Source organism: Lucilia sericata, unplaced genomic scaffold (assembly GCF_015586225.1).
Source record: "Lucilia sericata isolate MDLA Ls3-8-SP2 unplaced genomic scaffold, ASM1558622v1 Contig002187F_arrow, whole genome shotgun sequence".
NCBI classification, from domain to species: Eukaryota; Metazoa; Arthropoda; class Insecta; order Diptera; family Calliphoridae; genus Lucilia; species Lucilia sericata.
This window is the reverse complement of record NW_023996022.1, coordinates 36,390-52,500: the sequence shown is the minus strand read 5'-3', so window position 1 is coordinate 52,500 and position 16,111 is coordinate 36,390. Positions and strand designations below refer to the sequence as shown.

Sequence of the window (16,111 nt, the reverse complement as noted above, 5' to 3'; positions counted from 1 at the left end):
TTATTTTATCATTTGTTTTTAGTCATATGGAGGTTTCCAACTTCAGTTTAGGATCACTTCTTAGTAGCTTTGCATATGTACTTCACGAGGGTTTGCTTTTGACGCTCTACAGTTTCTCTTTCCTCATATGTAGACATCTGTTTCTTGCCTTAAAATAGAATAGAAATAATACAAGTATAACTTTAGTGTCCATTTAACATTATGATATAACAAATTTGTTAAAGAATTAAAAAGTTTGCGATTTTCTTCAAACATAGTAGTAATATTTGTATTTATATTTAAAATTTTAATCTTTTTATTGTTTAATATTTTCGTTTTTCTTTTAGCCATATTGTCAATATTTCATTTTTCTTTTGTTCGCATTTGGTGTGGCCTTAACTCATCCATAGCACATAAAATTACTATTTCATTGTTCATACATTTAAACAGATATGGCCATATGGTCAAAACACAAATGTATAACTCCTCAAATATGACCTCTGGAGAGCTCAAAGTTTGCTAGGTCAAACAATATTTAGTTGCCTCAAATTATGCCAAACTGTTTTATACATATGTTTTTGTGAATATGTATTTGAATATTTGTTTTTATATACGATATGGATTTGTCTACGTTTTATATAAAAAAGCAGATAAAATATTTGAGAAAAATTTATATAATTTGAAACTATTAAATTTTAACTCCCAAAATTATGCAATAGATAAAATATTTTTTTAAAGCTTAATAGTTAGGTTAAAATAGTGTTAAATTAAACATTTTATTAATGTAAAAATTGAAGAAAGAAAAACATTTCTGCTTAACTGAAACATTTTCTCAACAAATTTCAAAATATTATCATGCAAACTTCATTTGTTCCTAAACCTATGTTTCCATTAAGAATAACTATACTCATACTAACCATGGATTTATTCATTATGAGGAGACTTCTCCTACTGTTATCGTTGTAGCCGCTTCATAGGAATTTAGTGTGCTCAACTACTGTTCCATTATTCTTGTGGCTACTTGGTATTCTCTCATCATAAATATTTATTTCTACCAAATCTGTAAGGGTATCCGCTTGTGGCTTTCCAACAATCCAATAAGCTCTTCGATTTAAACTATTAGTTGATATCATCCTTAATGCATTATAGATGTAGAAAAATATGTAATGGACTTTTCTTTTCAACGCATATCTTTATATCCATTTTGTCTTCCTATATAGCCATTCGAGTAATAACAGATTACCATATGACCAGATTGGTCTAATGTTTCGCTTGATTAGGATCGCCTATCTGGAACTATTGTCTCACACTTCCCAATAAGTCGTGTTCCGGTATGTGAAGGGTACATCTGGTATTTGTGTCCTGTAATAGAATCGATAAAAAGAAAATAGAATTTAATTTTTCCTAAAGAAGTAAATTTTAACTGGATTAATACTATATCCTGTTGGTAATGTGGCGAGTCAAGTCATACTCTAGTCTTAGTGTAGTCATAGTCTAGTCATAGTCTAGTCATAGTCTAGTCATAGTCTAGTCATAGTCTAGTCATAGTCTAATCATAGTCTAGTCATAGTCTAGTCATAGTCTAGTAAAGTCTATAGTCTAGTCATAGTCTAGTCATAGTCTAGTCATAGTCTAGTCATAGTCTAGTCATAGTCTAGTCATAGTCTAGTCATAGTCTAGTCATAGTCTAGTCATAGTCTAGTCATAGTCTAGTCATAGTCTAGTCATAGTCTAGTCATAGTCTAGTCATAGTCTAGTCATAGTCTAGTCATAGTCTAGTCATAGTCTAGTCATAGTCTAGTCATAGTCTAGTCATAGTCTAGTCATAGTCTAGTCATAGTCTAGTCATAGTCTAGTCATAGTCTAGTCATAGTCTAGTCTAGTCATAGTCTAGTCATAGTCTAGTCATAGTCTAGTCATAGTCTAGTCATAGTCTAGTCATAGTCTAGTCATAGTCTAGTCATAGTCTAGTCATAGTCTAGTCATAGTCTAGTCATAGTCTAGTCATAGTCTAGTCATAGTCTAGTCATAGTCTAGTCATAGTCTAGTCATAGTCTAGTCATAGTCTAGTCATAGTCTAGTCATAGTCTAGTCATAGTCTAGTCATATAGTCTAGTTCATAGTCTAGTCATAGTCTAGTCATAGTCTAGTCATAGTCTAGTCATAGTCTAGTCATAGTCTAGTCTGTCTAGCATAGTCTAGTCATAGTCTAGTCATAGTCTAGACATAGTCTAGTCATAGTCTAGTCATAGTCTAGTCATAATCTAGACATAGTCAATTCATATTCTGGACATGGTCTAGTCATACTTAAACTGTATTCTTAAAAAAATTTGGCTTTTACTTACCGAAACGTTAAGGTCAATTGTGCATAAACCCGATATCCTTGTATGGCCTTGGGATCAACAAACACAATACCTTGTAGGATGGAGGAACTATTGCCAGACAAGGTAATTTCACGTGTAGGTAAATACAAAGTTAAAACACAATTCGGTGATGTTTTCTTATAAACACGTTGAGTGCCATAATCATCTTTATGGGTCAGACATCTAAAAGTGATAAAAAGGTTGGAATTAAAAAGAAATCTTAACAATGCTATGTAAAGACTGCAAACAAAGTTAAGGTATTTGTAGTCTGGTTGGATCTTATAAAGTAAATTGTGTTAAAAAGGATATTTTATCATTATCCTTTCAAATTCATAATTTTTGACATGTTTTTCACTTTTACATTTTAAACACCCACCTTAACATGAAACCATCCATCATGTACCAAAATGCATTTTATGATTTCATCACCATAATCTGCTTTTGTATATTTAGTGTCCTGATTGATGCATTCAGTGGCCCTAAAGTGTTGCAAAAATAAAACAAAACCAACAAAAATGTTAGACATTTTTGCTGGAAAATAGCAGAAAATTTATGTGGAAAATTTTTGTTAATTAAATTTTTCTGAGCAAAATATAAAATTGTTAAAGTGACTGAAATATGGATGAAAATAGCAGGATGTCATAGATAATTTTCAAATTGTTAAAGGAAAGTAATGCTTACTAAAAGGACACATAAGCCGTTATAATCACATGTTGAGATAAAACTTCCCTGTTAGTTAGATTAAAAACATTTAATAGTAGAAATTTTTCCATTTGTATTAGGAAGGATATTTGAAAGGATTATCAAAATGTAATATATATATTGATTTTTTTAAAGTAATTCCTGCTGTTTTAAAATAGAAATAATTTTTCTATTAAAAGTGTTTCAACCAATATGCTTATGTGTATGTATTTTTTGTGTGTTTTATTTCGAAATCAATCAATGTTCGAAGTATTTGCATAAATATTTAGTATTTTTTCAAAACTTTTTCTCTTGGATGCCGTATACAGAATCACTACAGAAATACATATTTCTGCCAAAAAAACAAAACAAGAGTAGAAAACGTATATTCAAAATTCTACAACTAGGAATAAAAAGTTCAAGGATACAGCTGAAGGTTAAACGAATTAATGAGTTTAAAAAGACTTTTGTACTAAAAATGCGGAATTTATGTCAACGTGTATTGTTAAAACATTTTAGGAAATTTAAATTTAACAAGACTTTATGATAACAATATTTATGGAAAATAGAATATGTTAAAACTGAAGATAAACTGGAGCTATAGAAGCCAAACTGGGGCTATACAATGGGCCTTTACAGTAGCTTATTTGGGGCTATATAGTGTGCTTCTATAGAATCTACTCTGGGACTATATAACGAGCTTCTGTAAAACCCAAACTGGGACTATGAAATGAGTTTCTGTAGAAGCTAAACTGGGACTATATAATGAGCTTCTAAAGAAGTTAATCTGGGACTATATAATGAGCTTCTATAGGAGCATAACTAGGACTATATTATGAGCTTCTATAGAAGATAAACTGGCACTATATGATGAGCTTCTAGAGAATCTAAACTATGACTGTATAATCAGCATCTATAGAAGATAAAGTAGGGCTGTAGAAGCTAAACTATGACTGTATAATGAGCTTCTATAAAAGATAAAGTGGGACTATATAATGAGCTTCTATAGAAGTTGAACTGGGACCAAGAAATGAGCTTCTATAAAAGCTAAACTGGGACTATATAATGATCTTCTATAGAAGATAAAGTGGGACTATATAATGATTTTCTATAAAAACTAAACTATTAGGGCTATATAATGAACTTCTAGAGAAGATAAAGTGGGACTATATAATGAGCTTCTATAAAAGCTAAACTGGTGCTATATAATGAGCTTCTAGAGAAGATAAACTGGAACTATATAATAAGCTTCTTTAGAAGCAAAACTAGGACTATAAAATGAGCTTCTATAAAAGCTAATTTGGGACTATATTATGAGCTTCTATAAAAGCTAAACTAGGACTATATAATGAGCTTTTATAGAAGCTAAACTTAGGCTATATAATGAGCTTCTAGAGAAGATAAAGTGGGACTAAATAATGAGCTTCTATAGACGATAAACTGGGACTATATAATGAGCTTCTGTAGAGGCTAAACTAGGACTATATAATGAGCTTCTAGAGAAGATAAAGTGGGACTAAATAATGAGCATCTATAGAAGATAACCTGGGACTATATAATGAGCTTCTGTAGAGGCTAAACTAGGTCTATATAATGAGCTTCTAGAGAAGGTAAATTGGGACTATATAATGAGCTTCTATAGAAGCTAAACTAGGACTGTATAATGAGCTTCTATAGAAGATAAAGTGGGACTATATAATGGGCTTCTGCAGAAGCTGAACTTGGACCACGAAATGAGTTTCTATAAAAGCTAAACTGGGACTATATAATGAGCTTCTATAAAAGCTAGTTTGGCACCATATAATAAACTTCTATAAAATCTAAGTTTGTACTATATATTGAGCTTCTATAGAAGCAAAACTAGGACTATATAATGAGCTTCTATAGAAGCTGAACTGGGACCATGAAATGAGCTTATATAAAAGCTAATTTGGAACAGTATAATGAGCTTCTATAGAAGAATAAGTGGGACTATATAATAAGCTTCTAATGGACAGTATTTTTACCTATACTAAGACTTTATTACAAACATTTTAAAAAGCTTAACAGGGACTATGTTGTGACCCTCTATTGACTGAGATTGTATAATGACCCTCCTTTAATCCTACTTAGTATAACTGGAGTCAAACTGTGCTTATATAAAGACCTTAGATAGTAATCAAGGTAGGACCAAATTAGTGGCTTATATAGTAGTTTGATTTCATTTAATTTTTGAATAAATATTTCCAACTTTCTGTTAAATCAGTTTGATTGAACTTTTACCAAATTCCCTCCTCTTCATTTCTCTCAGTGTACCTTTCATTGAACTCATTGATTTCTCCATTTACCAAATCCAACCAGAGTATTTCACTACGAAAACTGACACATGATGAACGTTTTCTAGAGCCATGTTGCAAATGATGTTGTTGGTGTTCCTGTTCAATGCCACCACCATCATTACTGCCTTTCCTCTCGGCCGGTGTTGGTGTTTGTGGAGAATGTTGTTGGGAATTATTGCTGCTACTGCTACTGCCGCTGTGACCACTATGATAACGTGGTATATTAGGGAAATCCAAAAATTGTGATAATCTCTTGCAACGACTGCGGGGGCAATGAAGGGAAAAAGGTTTTTGTTGTTTTTTTGTGGGAGAATAAAGAGAGAAAGGAAATAATTGTAGCTGAAAGCTAATTTTTTTTAGATATTGTTGAGTAATTATTTGAGCATGTCTTGCTTAAAATTTAATCATCAATTTTGTTTGATGTTAAGCTGGGTGTATGAAGTTGGTTGGTGGGGAATTTTCATAAATATTTAATTATAAATTTTATTCAGAAAATAAACCACAAATATGTTTTTTAAGAAGTAAATAAATATATTACTATTAGAAGTTTGTTATTAAATATTAAAAGCTTTACTTGTCTTTTAAAGTAAAGTTGATGGTTGGTTAGTTATTTACAGGTATTTAAAGGAGTATTGAAATACTTAATAATATTTTGGTGTTTTATTATTTACAAATAAATTTATTATGGTTTTAGCTTACTACGTGTTTTTAAATTTTGCCAATCGCTTGTATAGTTCTGCTGCTATATAGCATTTTATGCCAAAACCCTGCAAATGATATTAATCATACGCCTTGTAGGGCAGACATTTTAAATTAAGATTTATCTTTGAAAAAGTAAGGAGTTTTAGTCAAAAGTTTATTTGTAAATTATAGAAAGTAAAGTAAAATTAACATTGTTTAACTATAAATGCTAAAAGATTGAACATTTTCTTAATAAATTTAAAAAATTGTGACATTTTAGAAATCTTGAATAAATAAACTGAGGTTTACATAGGCTCAAAATGTAAAAGAAGATTTAAGTTGTAAAATTTTTCTCATTACTGTTACTGCTTATAGTCTTAGCTTTCTACAGCTTTTTCAATTTTTCAAATACCATCATTAGTTTCGAAGTTATGGAGTAATTTGTATGTCTTCCTCTTAATATCAATCATATGTTTAGTTGGACAAACATTTTAAATACAATATTTTTAAAGAAAATTTCAAAGATTTTGTAAGCGAAGTTTAGGAAAGTAAAAATTATATGGTTTTCTTATGAATTTTAATTATTTCTTCATCAATATAAGTTTGAAAACACAATGTTAGAGATTTTAGGAAATTTTTTGACAACTTTTATATCCAACAAACTCATGAACTTGTTGCAAGGAAAATATTTCTATTTTGGAACTAATTTTGTAAAACTGTAAAAAAAGATTTCCTAAATGCTGCAAAATCATTCTTCTTTATGTCATGTTTCCTCGGAAACCTTTAAATAAAAACTATTTAACCTTCTGTTAGTAACAAGACTATTTGCTTTCCCATATGTGGTCTTGTTGATAATTGCCTGTAAATAAATTGGTTGGAGTTGTTCAAACAACTAGTTGTCCTCTTTGACTATTCAGTTTCTTTTATTTTTTCTGGTTTGCCAAGTATTTGAAAGCCAAGTAATCAATATCTAAAAATTGTCGTGCTGTAAACAGGAAACAGCAGAATATGACATTATAAATATATAAAAGAGTCCAAACATCTGTTTACAAACAGTTGCAAATTAGTTTAGAGTTTTTGTTAAGACTTTTAAGAACAACAAATAAAATTATTTACCAAAGTATATTTTCTTAAAATCTTTCTGGTATTTTGTAATTTTTTACAGGATTACAAAGTTGGTTCTTATTAAATACATATTTAAAATTTTATTATTTTTATTTACATTTGGCATTATCTTCCCTGTAAAAATATTTATTTTTAATAATTTTCTCTTAAAAGACTCTTCAGCCACTTTTTTATAAATATCATGTAAATATTTAAAGTCTTTGGGCAAACAATATAAAGATAACCTGGTGGTATTAAGTCATAATCATTTAAATAAATCCTCTTAAAAGCACATAAAATCTACTTTTTAGAACTTTTTAAAATCCATTTTAGAACTTTTTAAAGCGTCTTCCTTTAACTGCGTAGATAATTTCTAGTGTTTTAAAAAATACAAATCTGAATAGTACACATGTCCAATTGAAGTACAGGTTAGGAAATTAAAACGTTGTGGGTGTAAGTCAAACATTCATCTGACAAATAGTGGGCCTCCTTTAGATTAGTAATTAGTTTACTTTGCTGTCAGACTGGAGATTGTGGGTTCGAATCCCAACAAAGATACTGGTAAAGACCTAGGTGTATCTCTTGGGATTTGATGTATCGTACATCCTTTTAAACTAACTAACTTTTGGGATGTAAAATTACAAATATTTAAAGGTTAAAATTTAATAAATGACATTTTTTCTTCTAGAAAAAAAGAATGTTTTCGAGTCATTGTTATTTGTAAGGCAGACATAACATCGTATTCTTAAGGGACACATACAAAATTATACAAATTAGCATATCTAGCCTATAGTCTAGTCTACAGTCTAGTCTACAGTCTAGTCTACAGTCTAGTCTATAGTCTATACAGTCTAGTCTACAGTCTAGTCTATAGTCTAGCCTATAGTCTAGTCTACAGTCTAGTCTACAGTCTAGTTTACAGTCTAGTCATAGTCTAGTTATAGTCTAGTCATAGTCTAGTCATAGTCTAGTCATAGTCTAGTCATAGTTTAGTCATAGTCAAGTCATAGTCATAGTCATAGTCATAGTCTAGTCATAGTCTAGTCATAGTCTAGTCATAGTCTAGTCATAGTCTAGTCATAGTCTAGTCATAGTCTAGTCATAGTCTAGTCATAGTCTAGTCATAGTCTAGTCATAGTCTAGTCATAGTCTAGTCATAGTCTAGTCATAGTCTAGTCATAGTCTAGTCATAGTCTAGTCATAGTCTAGTCATAGTCTAGTCATAGTCTAGTCATAGTCTAGTCATAGTCTAGTCATAGTCTAGTCATAGTCTAGTCATAGTATAGTCATAGTCTAGTCATAGTCTAGTCATAGTCTAGTCATAGTCTAGTCATAGTCTAGTCATAGTCTAGTCATAGTCTAGTCATAGTCTAGTCATAGTCTAGTCATAGTCTAGTCATAGTCTAGTCATAGTCTAGTCATAGTCTAGTCATAGTCTAGTCATAGTCTAGTCATAGTCTAGTCATAGTCTAGTCATAGTCTAGTCATAGTCTAGTCATAGTAGTCATAGTCTAGTCATAGTCTAGTCATAGTCTAGTCATAGTTATCATGTCTAGTCATAGTCTAGTCATAGTCTGGTCATAGTCTAGTCATAGTCTAGTCATAGTCTAGTCATAGTCTAGTCATAGTCTAGTCATAGTCTAGTCATAGTCTAGTCATAGTCTAGTCATAGTCTATAGTCATAGTCTAGTCATAGTCTAGTCATAGTCTAGTCATAGTCTAGTCATAGTCTAGTCATAGTCTAGTCATAGTCTAGTCATAGCTAGTCATAGTCTAGTCATAGTCTAGTCATAGTCTAGTCATAGTCTAGTCATAGTCTAGTCCATAGTCTAGTCATAGTCTAGTCATAGTCTAGTCTATAGTCTAGTCATAGTCTAGTCATAGTCTAGTCATAGTCTAGTCATAGGTCTAGTCTAGTCTAGTCATCGTCTAGTCATAGACTAGTATAATTTAAAGCATTTAAAATTATGTACTATATTAACTGGGCGTATGAGTGCTATGAATAATTAAATATCACACATACTTTTAAATTCAATGCATTACAAATTATGTTTTGCCCTCATTTGAAATAAGATTTAAAATCGTTGTTTAAGTGTGTTTTCTTAACTTTAACATGGTTCTGGTGAATTCACAAATTGAATTATTGCCTAGTATGTGTTTTAATTTTGTAATAATAAACAATTTCTAACTCTTACGAAATCGTTAAGCAATATACACAATTTTAGTTTAAAGCATCAAGGTTGATGATGATGTATTAGGAACTTCGTTATTAAATATAATAAGATAGAGACTGTGAAGTTTAATTGCGATATAATAACTTAAATATGTTGACTTGTTGACTAAAATATGGGCTAAAAACACCAATTAAAATAAATTGTTCCATAAGAAATAAAATAACAAACATTTTAAGGTGATATTAAGACATTATTTAAAAACAGCGAGAACAATTTCAGATAAGTGGAGTAGGAGTTTACAAACTTAATATCCGTCATTTCAAAAATTAAAACGTGCCACCTTATTTCCAATATAAAACACAAAAAAAAATTTTTTTCGTGTTATGTTTTACAGATTTCTGTTTACATGTACGCATTTTTGTACCAAAGTAAAACCTTTAAATCGTGCAGCACGTTTTATACATATTTTATAGCATCTTTTTGGAGCATGTTTCAGATCGTGATTTCTGTTTTACCAAAGATGTTTAACTTTTGGAAATCGTAAAATATAGTACACATTTCCCTGTTCCAACGTAATACACGCAAACAGAAATCACGAGCTTCATAACTTTAAAGGAATATACGGACACAAAATTTATGACTTCATATGACAGCACATTCATTCGTAGACTTCCAATGTATGCTTGGCGTTTGGTAAAAAAATGTATGTCATTGACGTCATTTGTTATGTAGAAACCGGAAAATAAGATGCAATGCTGATAAGAATAGCTTGTTTAAATGTTTTAGTTCTAATAAACTATACACAAAATGGGGTTGGACTATGACTATAGACTAGACTATGACTAGACTATGACTAGACTATGACTAGACTATGACTAGACTATGACTAGACTATGACTAGACTATGACTAGACCATGACTAGACTATGACTAGACTATGACTCGACCATGACTAGACTATGACTAGACTATGACAGACTATGACTAGACAGACTAGACTATGACTAGGACTATGACTAGACTATGACTAGACTATGACTAGACTATGACTAGACTATGACTAGACTATGACTAGACTATGACTAGGCTATGACTAGACTATGACTAGACTAATGACTAGACTATGACTAGACTATGACTAGACTATGACTCGACTATGACTAGACTATGACTAGACTATGACTAGACTATGACTAGACTATGACTAGACTATGACTAGACTAATGACTAGACTAATGACTAGACTATGACTAGACTATGACTAGACTATGACTAGACTATGGACTAGGACTATGACTAGACTATGACTAGACTATGACTAGACTATGACTAGACTATGACTAGACTATGGACTAGACTATGCTAGACTATGACTAGACTATGACTAGACTATGAACTAGACTATGACTAGGACTATGACTAGACTATGACTAGACTATGACTAGACTATGACTAGAATATGACTAGACTATGACTAGACTATGACTAGACTATGACTAGACTATGACTAGACTATGACTAGACTATGACTAGACTATGACTAGACTATGACTAGACTATGACTAGACTATGACTAGACTATGACTAGACTATGACTAGACTATGACTAGACTATGATACTGACTATGACTAGACTATGACTAGACTATGACTAGACTATGACTAGACTATGACTAGATATGACTATGACTAGACTATGACTAGACTATGACTAGACTATGACTAGACTATGACTAGACTATGACTAGACTATGGCTAGACTATGACTAGACTATGACTAGACTCTTACTAGACTCTGACTATAATTTTCTGCCTTATTTTAATTTTTATTTTTTTCATTTATTGTTTGTACCAACTTGTTGCTTCAAAATATTGCTTAGAGATGTTAACAAATGATTTTCTGTCAGCAAATGTGTTGTTGCCATTAGATTTGTATAGCAGACATAACAACATATTATTAAAGGACTCAGACATAGACAACAAATAATCATGCATATTTATAGGGACAAGTTTAATTTAAAGCATAAAATCCTGTTGAGACAATCTAAAGTAAAATTTTAGAAATGTTTGAGAATATAAAGTGGATTTTTATAGAAAAAACATATGACCAAAAATTATTAAATGGAAACCCTGAAAATATGTTTGCGTATTTGGTGGCTTTTAGTGTGAAATTTAAGACAAAATTGTAAAGAAAGAAAAACAAAAAGCCGGAATGTGTACGTTACTAATTATAGATTAATTTGTGGTTGTTAAACTGTCATTATGTCATGTAATATATTATGTAGTTAGTTCACACAGGATATAATTAATAAATTGTATAATCATGGTTGAATAACTTGATGTATTTTGAATGAAGTTTTTATAGTTGTATGTTTTGTATACAATTCATAATTGAAATGCAAATGTCGTGGTTTGCTTACAAAATAATCTTCACACTATTAATACATTTAATTAAAATTTCTGTTTAGTGGTACGTATACGTTATATACAATTGTTTAAAATAACAATCATACGTCTTGTAGTACAATATGTTAAATTTACATAATTTCTTGTAGAGATGATTAATTTTTATACAAATACTTTTTAACAAGATTTTGTATTTTTCTTGGTACTTATAACAATTATTTACACAAGTTGTCCAAGTTATTTTTTTAAATTTAAAAATTTTTTGAACTGAAATTAAACAACTTACCTGTCATGTTGTTCTGTTTTGTGTTGCTGCTCTTTTTGTGTGGTTTGTGTTTGAAGTTGTTGCTGCTGTGACTGTTTTTCCTGTTCCTTTTCCATTTCAGGTTCATTTTTCTTTTCTTTATCCTTGTCACTAATTTTATCCTTGTTTTCTGTCATGTTGGTCTGATGGTTTTTCTTGAAATGTTTTATTGTTTTTAGGAAATAAATGAATTTCTGTTTGGTTTTTATTATTTTAATTATTTTTGTTATTATTTAGTATTCTGCTGTTTTTTGTTCCCCATTTATATTTGAATTGTTATATCTATTTTATTTTTTAAGAGTTTTACCAATGAATTTAACAAGAAAATTATTTAAATTATTAAGAATGAATTGCTTATATTCACAAAAAATATTTTCATATATATCGATTTACATATTATTCTAAATATTATTCATACTGAATTTCACAGTGAATATAATATTTGTCAATTATAGTTCGATCGATAGATTCCAGCATATGTAAATATTTTACTCTGAGAACTTAATTAGTGTAAGATAATAATACAAACGGACAATATTTGAAAAAAGTCTAAAAACTAAAATCAATTAACTTTTCCAAAGGATTGAGCAACGCTGAATCCATATCTGATTCAGATTTTCACCATCATATCTGAGATTCGAGATATCGTATAAAGGCAACCTTACTAATAAAATGTTCTATATCATATAAAAGTCCGTTCTGTAAGCTTAAAAACATAGGCTTAACATCTGACATACCTTCCTTTTCTTTCAAGATATATGTATAAACCGAAAAAACACATGGCTTTCTGTATATTCATGCTATTTTCTTTGTAAATATTGTTTATAACGAGCGAAAAATACTGTATCCAGAACTACCTTTGGGATGTATCAATCGACTCAAAAACACTTTCTTATTATATTTGACGATGTCTGTCCATCCGTCAACCTCAACGGATGATATCTCGGCAACTATTTTTATGGATACATTTTTTGAAAATTGCAATATATAAGTTTTTCGTAAAATATAGGCGAAATGTATGAAACAAATTTATTGTTGTATCATGCTTTATGTGATGAGATCTCGAAAAATAAGGAAGATATCTCAGATGTTTATTTTAAAGCTGACAGAATGTACTTGCAGACTACAAACAATAATTTATAAATGAAGGTGTCTTGGTACTGTCATAACGTCTCAAAAAGGGCCAAAAAGGCCCAACTCCTTTAGACTAATATTCTTTGGTCGGCCTGTGTAATTATTAAGAAATACAGTTCTTTATAAGTATTTTGTGACCCAACCTTGTAATTAATATTAATCACACGTCCTGTAGTGTAAAACTTAAATGAAAACAAACTAGATTTTAGACGGTCCTATAAACGCGACTATTGTTAGTTAGTTAGTTAGTTAGTTAGTTAGTTAGTTAGTTAGTTAGTTAGTTAGTTAGTTAGTTAGTTAGTTAGTTAGTTAGTTAGTTAGTTAGTTAGTTAGTTAGTAGTTAGTTAGTTAGTAGTTAGTTAGTTAGTTAGTTAGTTAGTTAGTTAGTTAGTTAGTTAGTTAGTTAGTAGTTAGTTAGTTAGTTAGTTAGTTAGTTAGTTAGTTAGTTAGTTAGTTAGTTAGTTAGTTAGTTAGTTAGTTAGTTAGTTAGTTAGTTAGTAGTTAGTTAGTTAGTTAGGTAGTTAGTTAGTTAGTTAGTAGTTAGTTAGGTAGTTAGTTAGTTAGTTAGTAGTTAGTTAGTTAGTTAGTTAGTAGTTAGTTAGTTAGTTAGTTAGGTTAGTTAGTTAGTTAGTTAGTTAGTTAGTTAGTTAGTTAGTTAGTTAGTTAGTTAGTTAGTTAGTTAGTTAGTTAGTTAGTTAGTTAGTTAGTTAGTTAGTTAGTTAGTTAGTTAGTTAGTTAGTTAGTTAGTTAGTTAGTTAGTTAGTAGTTAGTTAGTTAGTTAGTTAGTTGTAGTTAGTATAGTTAGTTAGTTAGTTAGTTAGTTAGTAGTTAGTTAGTTAGTTAGTTAGTTAGTTAGTTAGTTAGTTAGTTAGTTAGTTAGTTAGTTAGTTAGTTAGTTAGTAGTTAGTTAGTTAGTTAGTTAGTTAGTTAGTTAGTAGTTAGTTAGTTAGTTAGTTAGTTAGTTAGTGTTAGTTAGTTAGTTAGTTAGTTAGTTAGTTAGTTAGTTAGTTAGTTAGTTAGTTAGTTAGTTAGTAGTTAGTTAGTTAGTTAGTTAGTTAGTTAGTAGTTAGTAGTTAGTTAGTAGTTAGTTAGTTAGTTAGTTAGTTAGTTAGTTAGTTAGTTAGTAGTTAGTTAGTTAGTTAGTTTAGTTAGTTAGTTAGTTAGTTAGTTAGTTAGTAGTTAGTTAGTTAGTTAGTAGTTAGTTAGTTAGTTAGTTAGTTAGTTAGTTAGTTAAGTTAGTTAGTTAGTTAGTTAGTTAGTTAGTTAGTTAGTTAGTAGTTAGTTAGTTAGTAGTTAGTTAGTTAGTTAGTTAGTAGTTAGTTAGTTAGTTAGTTAGTTAGTTAGTTAGTTAGTTAGTTAGTTAGTTAGTTAGTTAGTAGTAGTTAGTTAGTTAGTTAGTTAGTTAGTGTTAATTTATTTAAGTTAGTTAGGGGTTAATCATTGTTATTTAACTGCAATCTAATTAAGTTTATCTCAAACTCCTTTCGCCAATTCAATTTTATTGAAAATTTTCCATATTTTTATTTCAAAATGCTTTTCAATATCAAATACTTATAAGGTAATATCACGCAATAGTACAGCATATTTCAAGGCTTCTTTCTTTTCTTACATTCCCAATTAAAATATTCAACAAAGTTCAATAACATAACATTCTGTTGACAAGTTTATTTGTATTAGAAAACAATTCAAGGATAATGACATTTAGACAAAAACACACGTTTACATACAATCCACTTTCCCAGCAGTTTTGGGTGTTTTCTAGAACTTTTGATATTGATTATCAATTATTTCATCTCAATAGTTTGGACAAGTTTTGCTCAGAAGAATTTTAGACCAAAGAATCCAAAAGTCTACCCTTTACATTACATTAAAAACAAATATAAGAAGGCAGAGTAGAAAAAATATTTACTATTTGAAAAACTTATTTTTCTATAATTAGCAGGCTTCATACGTAAATTGAAGAGGGAAAGGTTTATTAATTTATAATTAGGTTGGATTATAGGTAACTTAAATGTAAAAGTATACATCCATAAGTTTAGTTAAAAGAAAACATAATTCTTATTGGTTTAAAACTTTTAATTAAATTCATAATATTTAATGAATATTTAAGCTCTTTATAATAAAATGTCTTATTTTATCAGAAGCCTCTATAATAAAATATCACTTATTGTAGTTTTTTATATAATCCTTTAAAATATTCAAAATAATTTTTTATTCAATTATTTTTTCAGTATATTAATTTGCAAATATTGTGGTATCACAGTAATTTGCAAGTGACTCTTAATATTTGTCAGTTATAAAAAAGTTTAAATTAACACAATACTGGTACTAGTAATTATAATTATAAAGAGGACATATGTTAACGATATTGTTCAACTGTTTTTAAATAGAAAGATTTTGGAAATTTTGTAAAAATTATCATTTATGGTAACCAAATTTTTAACTTAATAATTTTTAAAATTTTTCGAGATTTTCCTTAGATACAATGTAATGTATGTAAATGAATCCACCATAATATACACGTGTTCCAATATCCTCTTTTGTTTTTTTTTTTGTCGAAAATATTTCAACAAAAATAACAAAACCATTGAAGAAACAACAATTTGCTCTGCATATTATTAAAATAACAAAAACATGAAAAAATATACTTACATGTATATATAAATATATAAAAGTAAACAGAAAAATCCTTCTTGAGATGAAGGGCGACGAAAAAAATATATACTCACTAACTAAGTCCCTTTTTACAATACAAACAAGCATATGATAATGTTTGTTTACACATATTCAACCACGCGCCTAAAAGCATTAAAAAACTTTACCACAAGTAGAGTAAGAGCAAATTGTAAATTGTTAAAATTTAATAAGAAAATTTTAAAACTGATTAAGCAGGAATTAAATATCTTTAAGCTAAAATTAGTTATTTAAATAAATTCTTCACAATTGTATGAAATACGAACTAGCATC

At 29.4% G+C, this 16,111-nt stretch overlaps 1 protein-coding gene across 1 annotated transcript; it reads right to left on the bottom strand.

The window, feature by feature from the left end:
* Positions 1-1,207: 1,207 nt before the first annotated feature.
* On the bottom strand, positions 1,208-12,241 carry LOC119613552 (S-arrestin-like). The gene is made up of 3 exons (XM_037969572.1): positions 11,993-12,241; positions 2,325-2,525; positions 1,208-1,341 (listed from the first exon to the last, which is right to left on the bottom strand). The coding sequence occupies exons 1-3, from the start codon at positions 12,145-12,147 to the stop codon at positions 1,284-1,286; spliced, it is 414 nt and encodes a 137-aa protein (XP_037825500.1). The 5' UTR covers positions 12,148-12,241; the 3' UTR covers positions 1,208-1,283.
* Between the last annotated feature and the right edge of the window lie 3,870 nt (positions 12,242-16,111).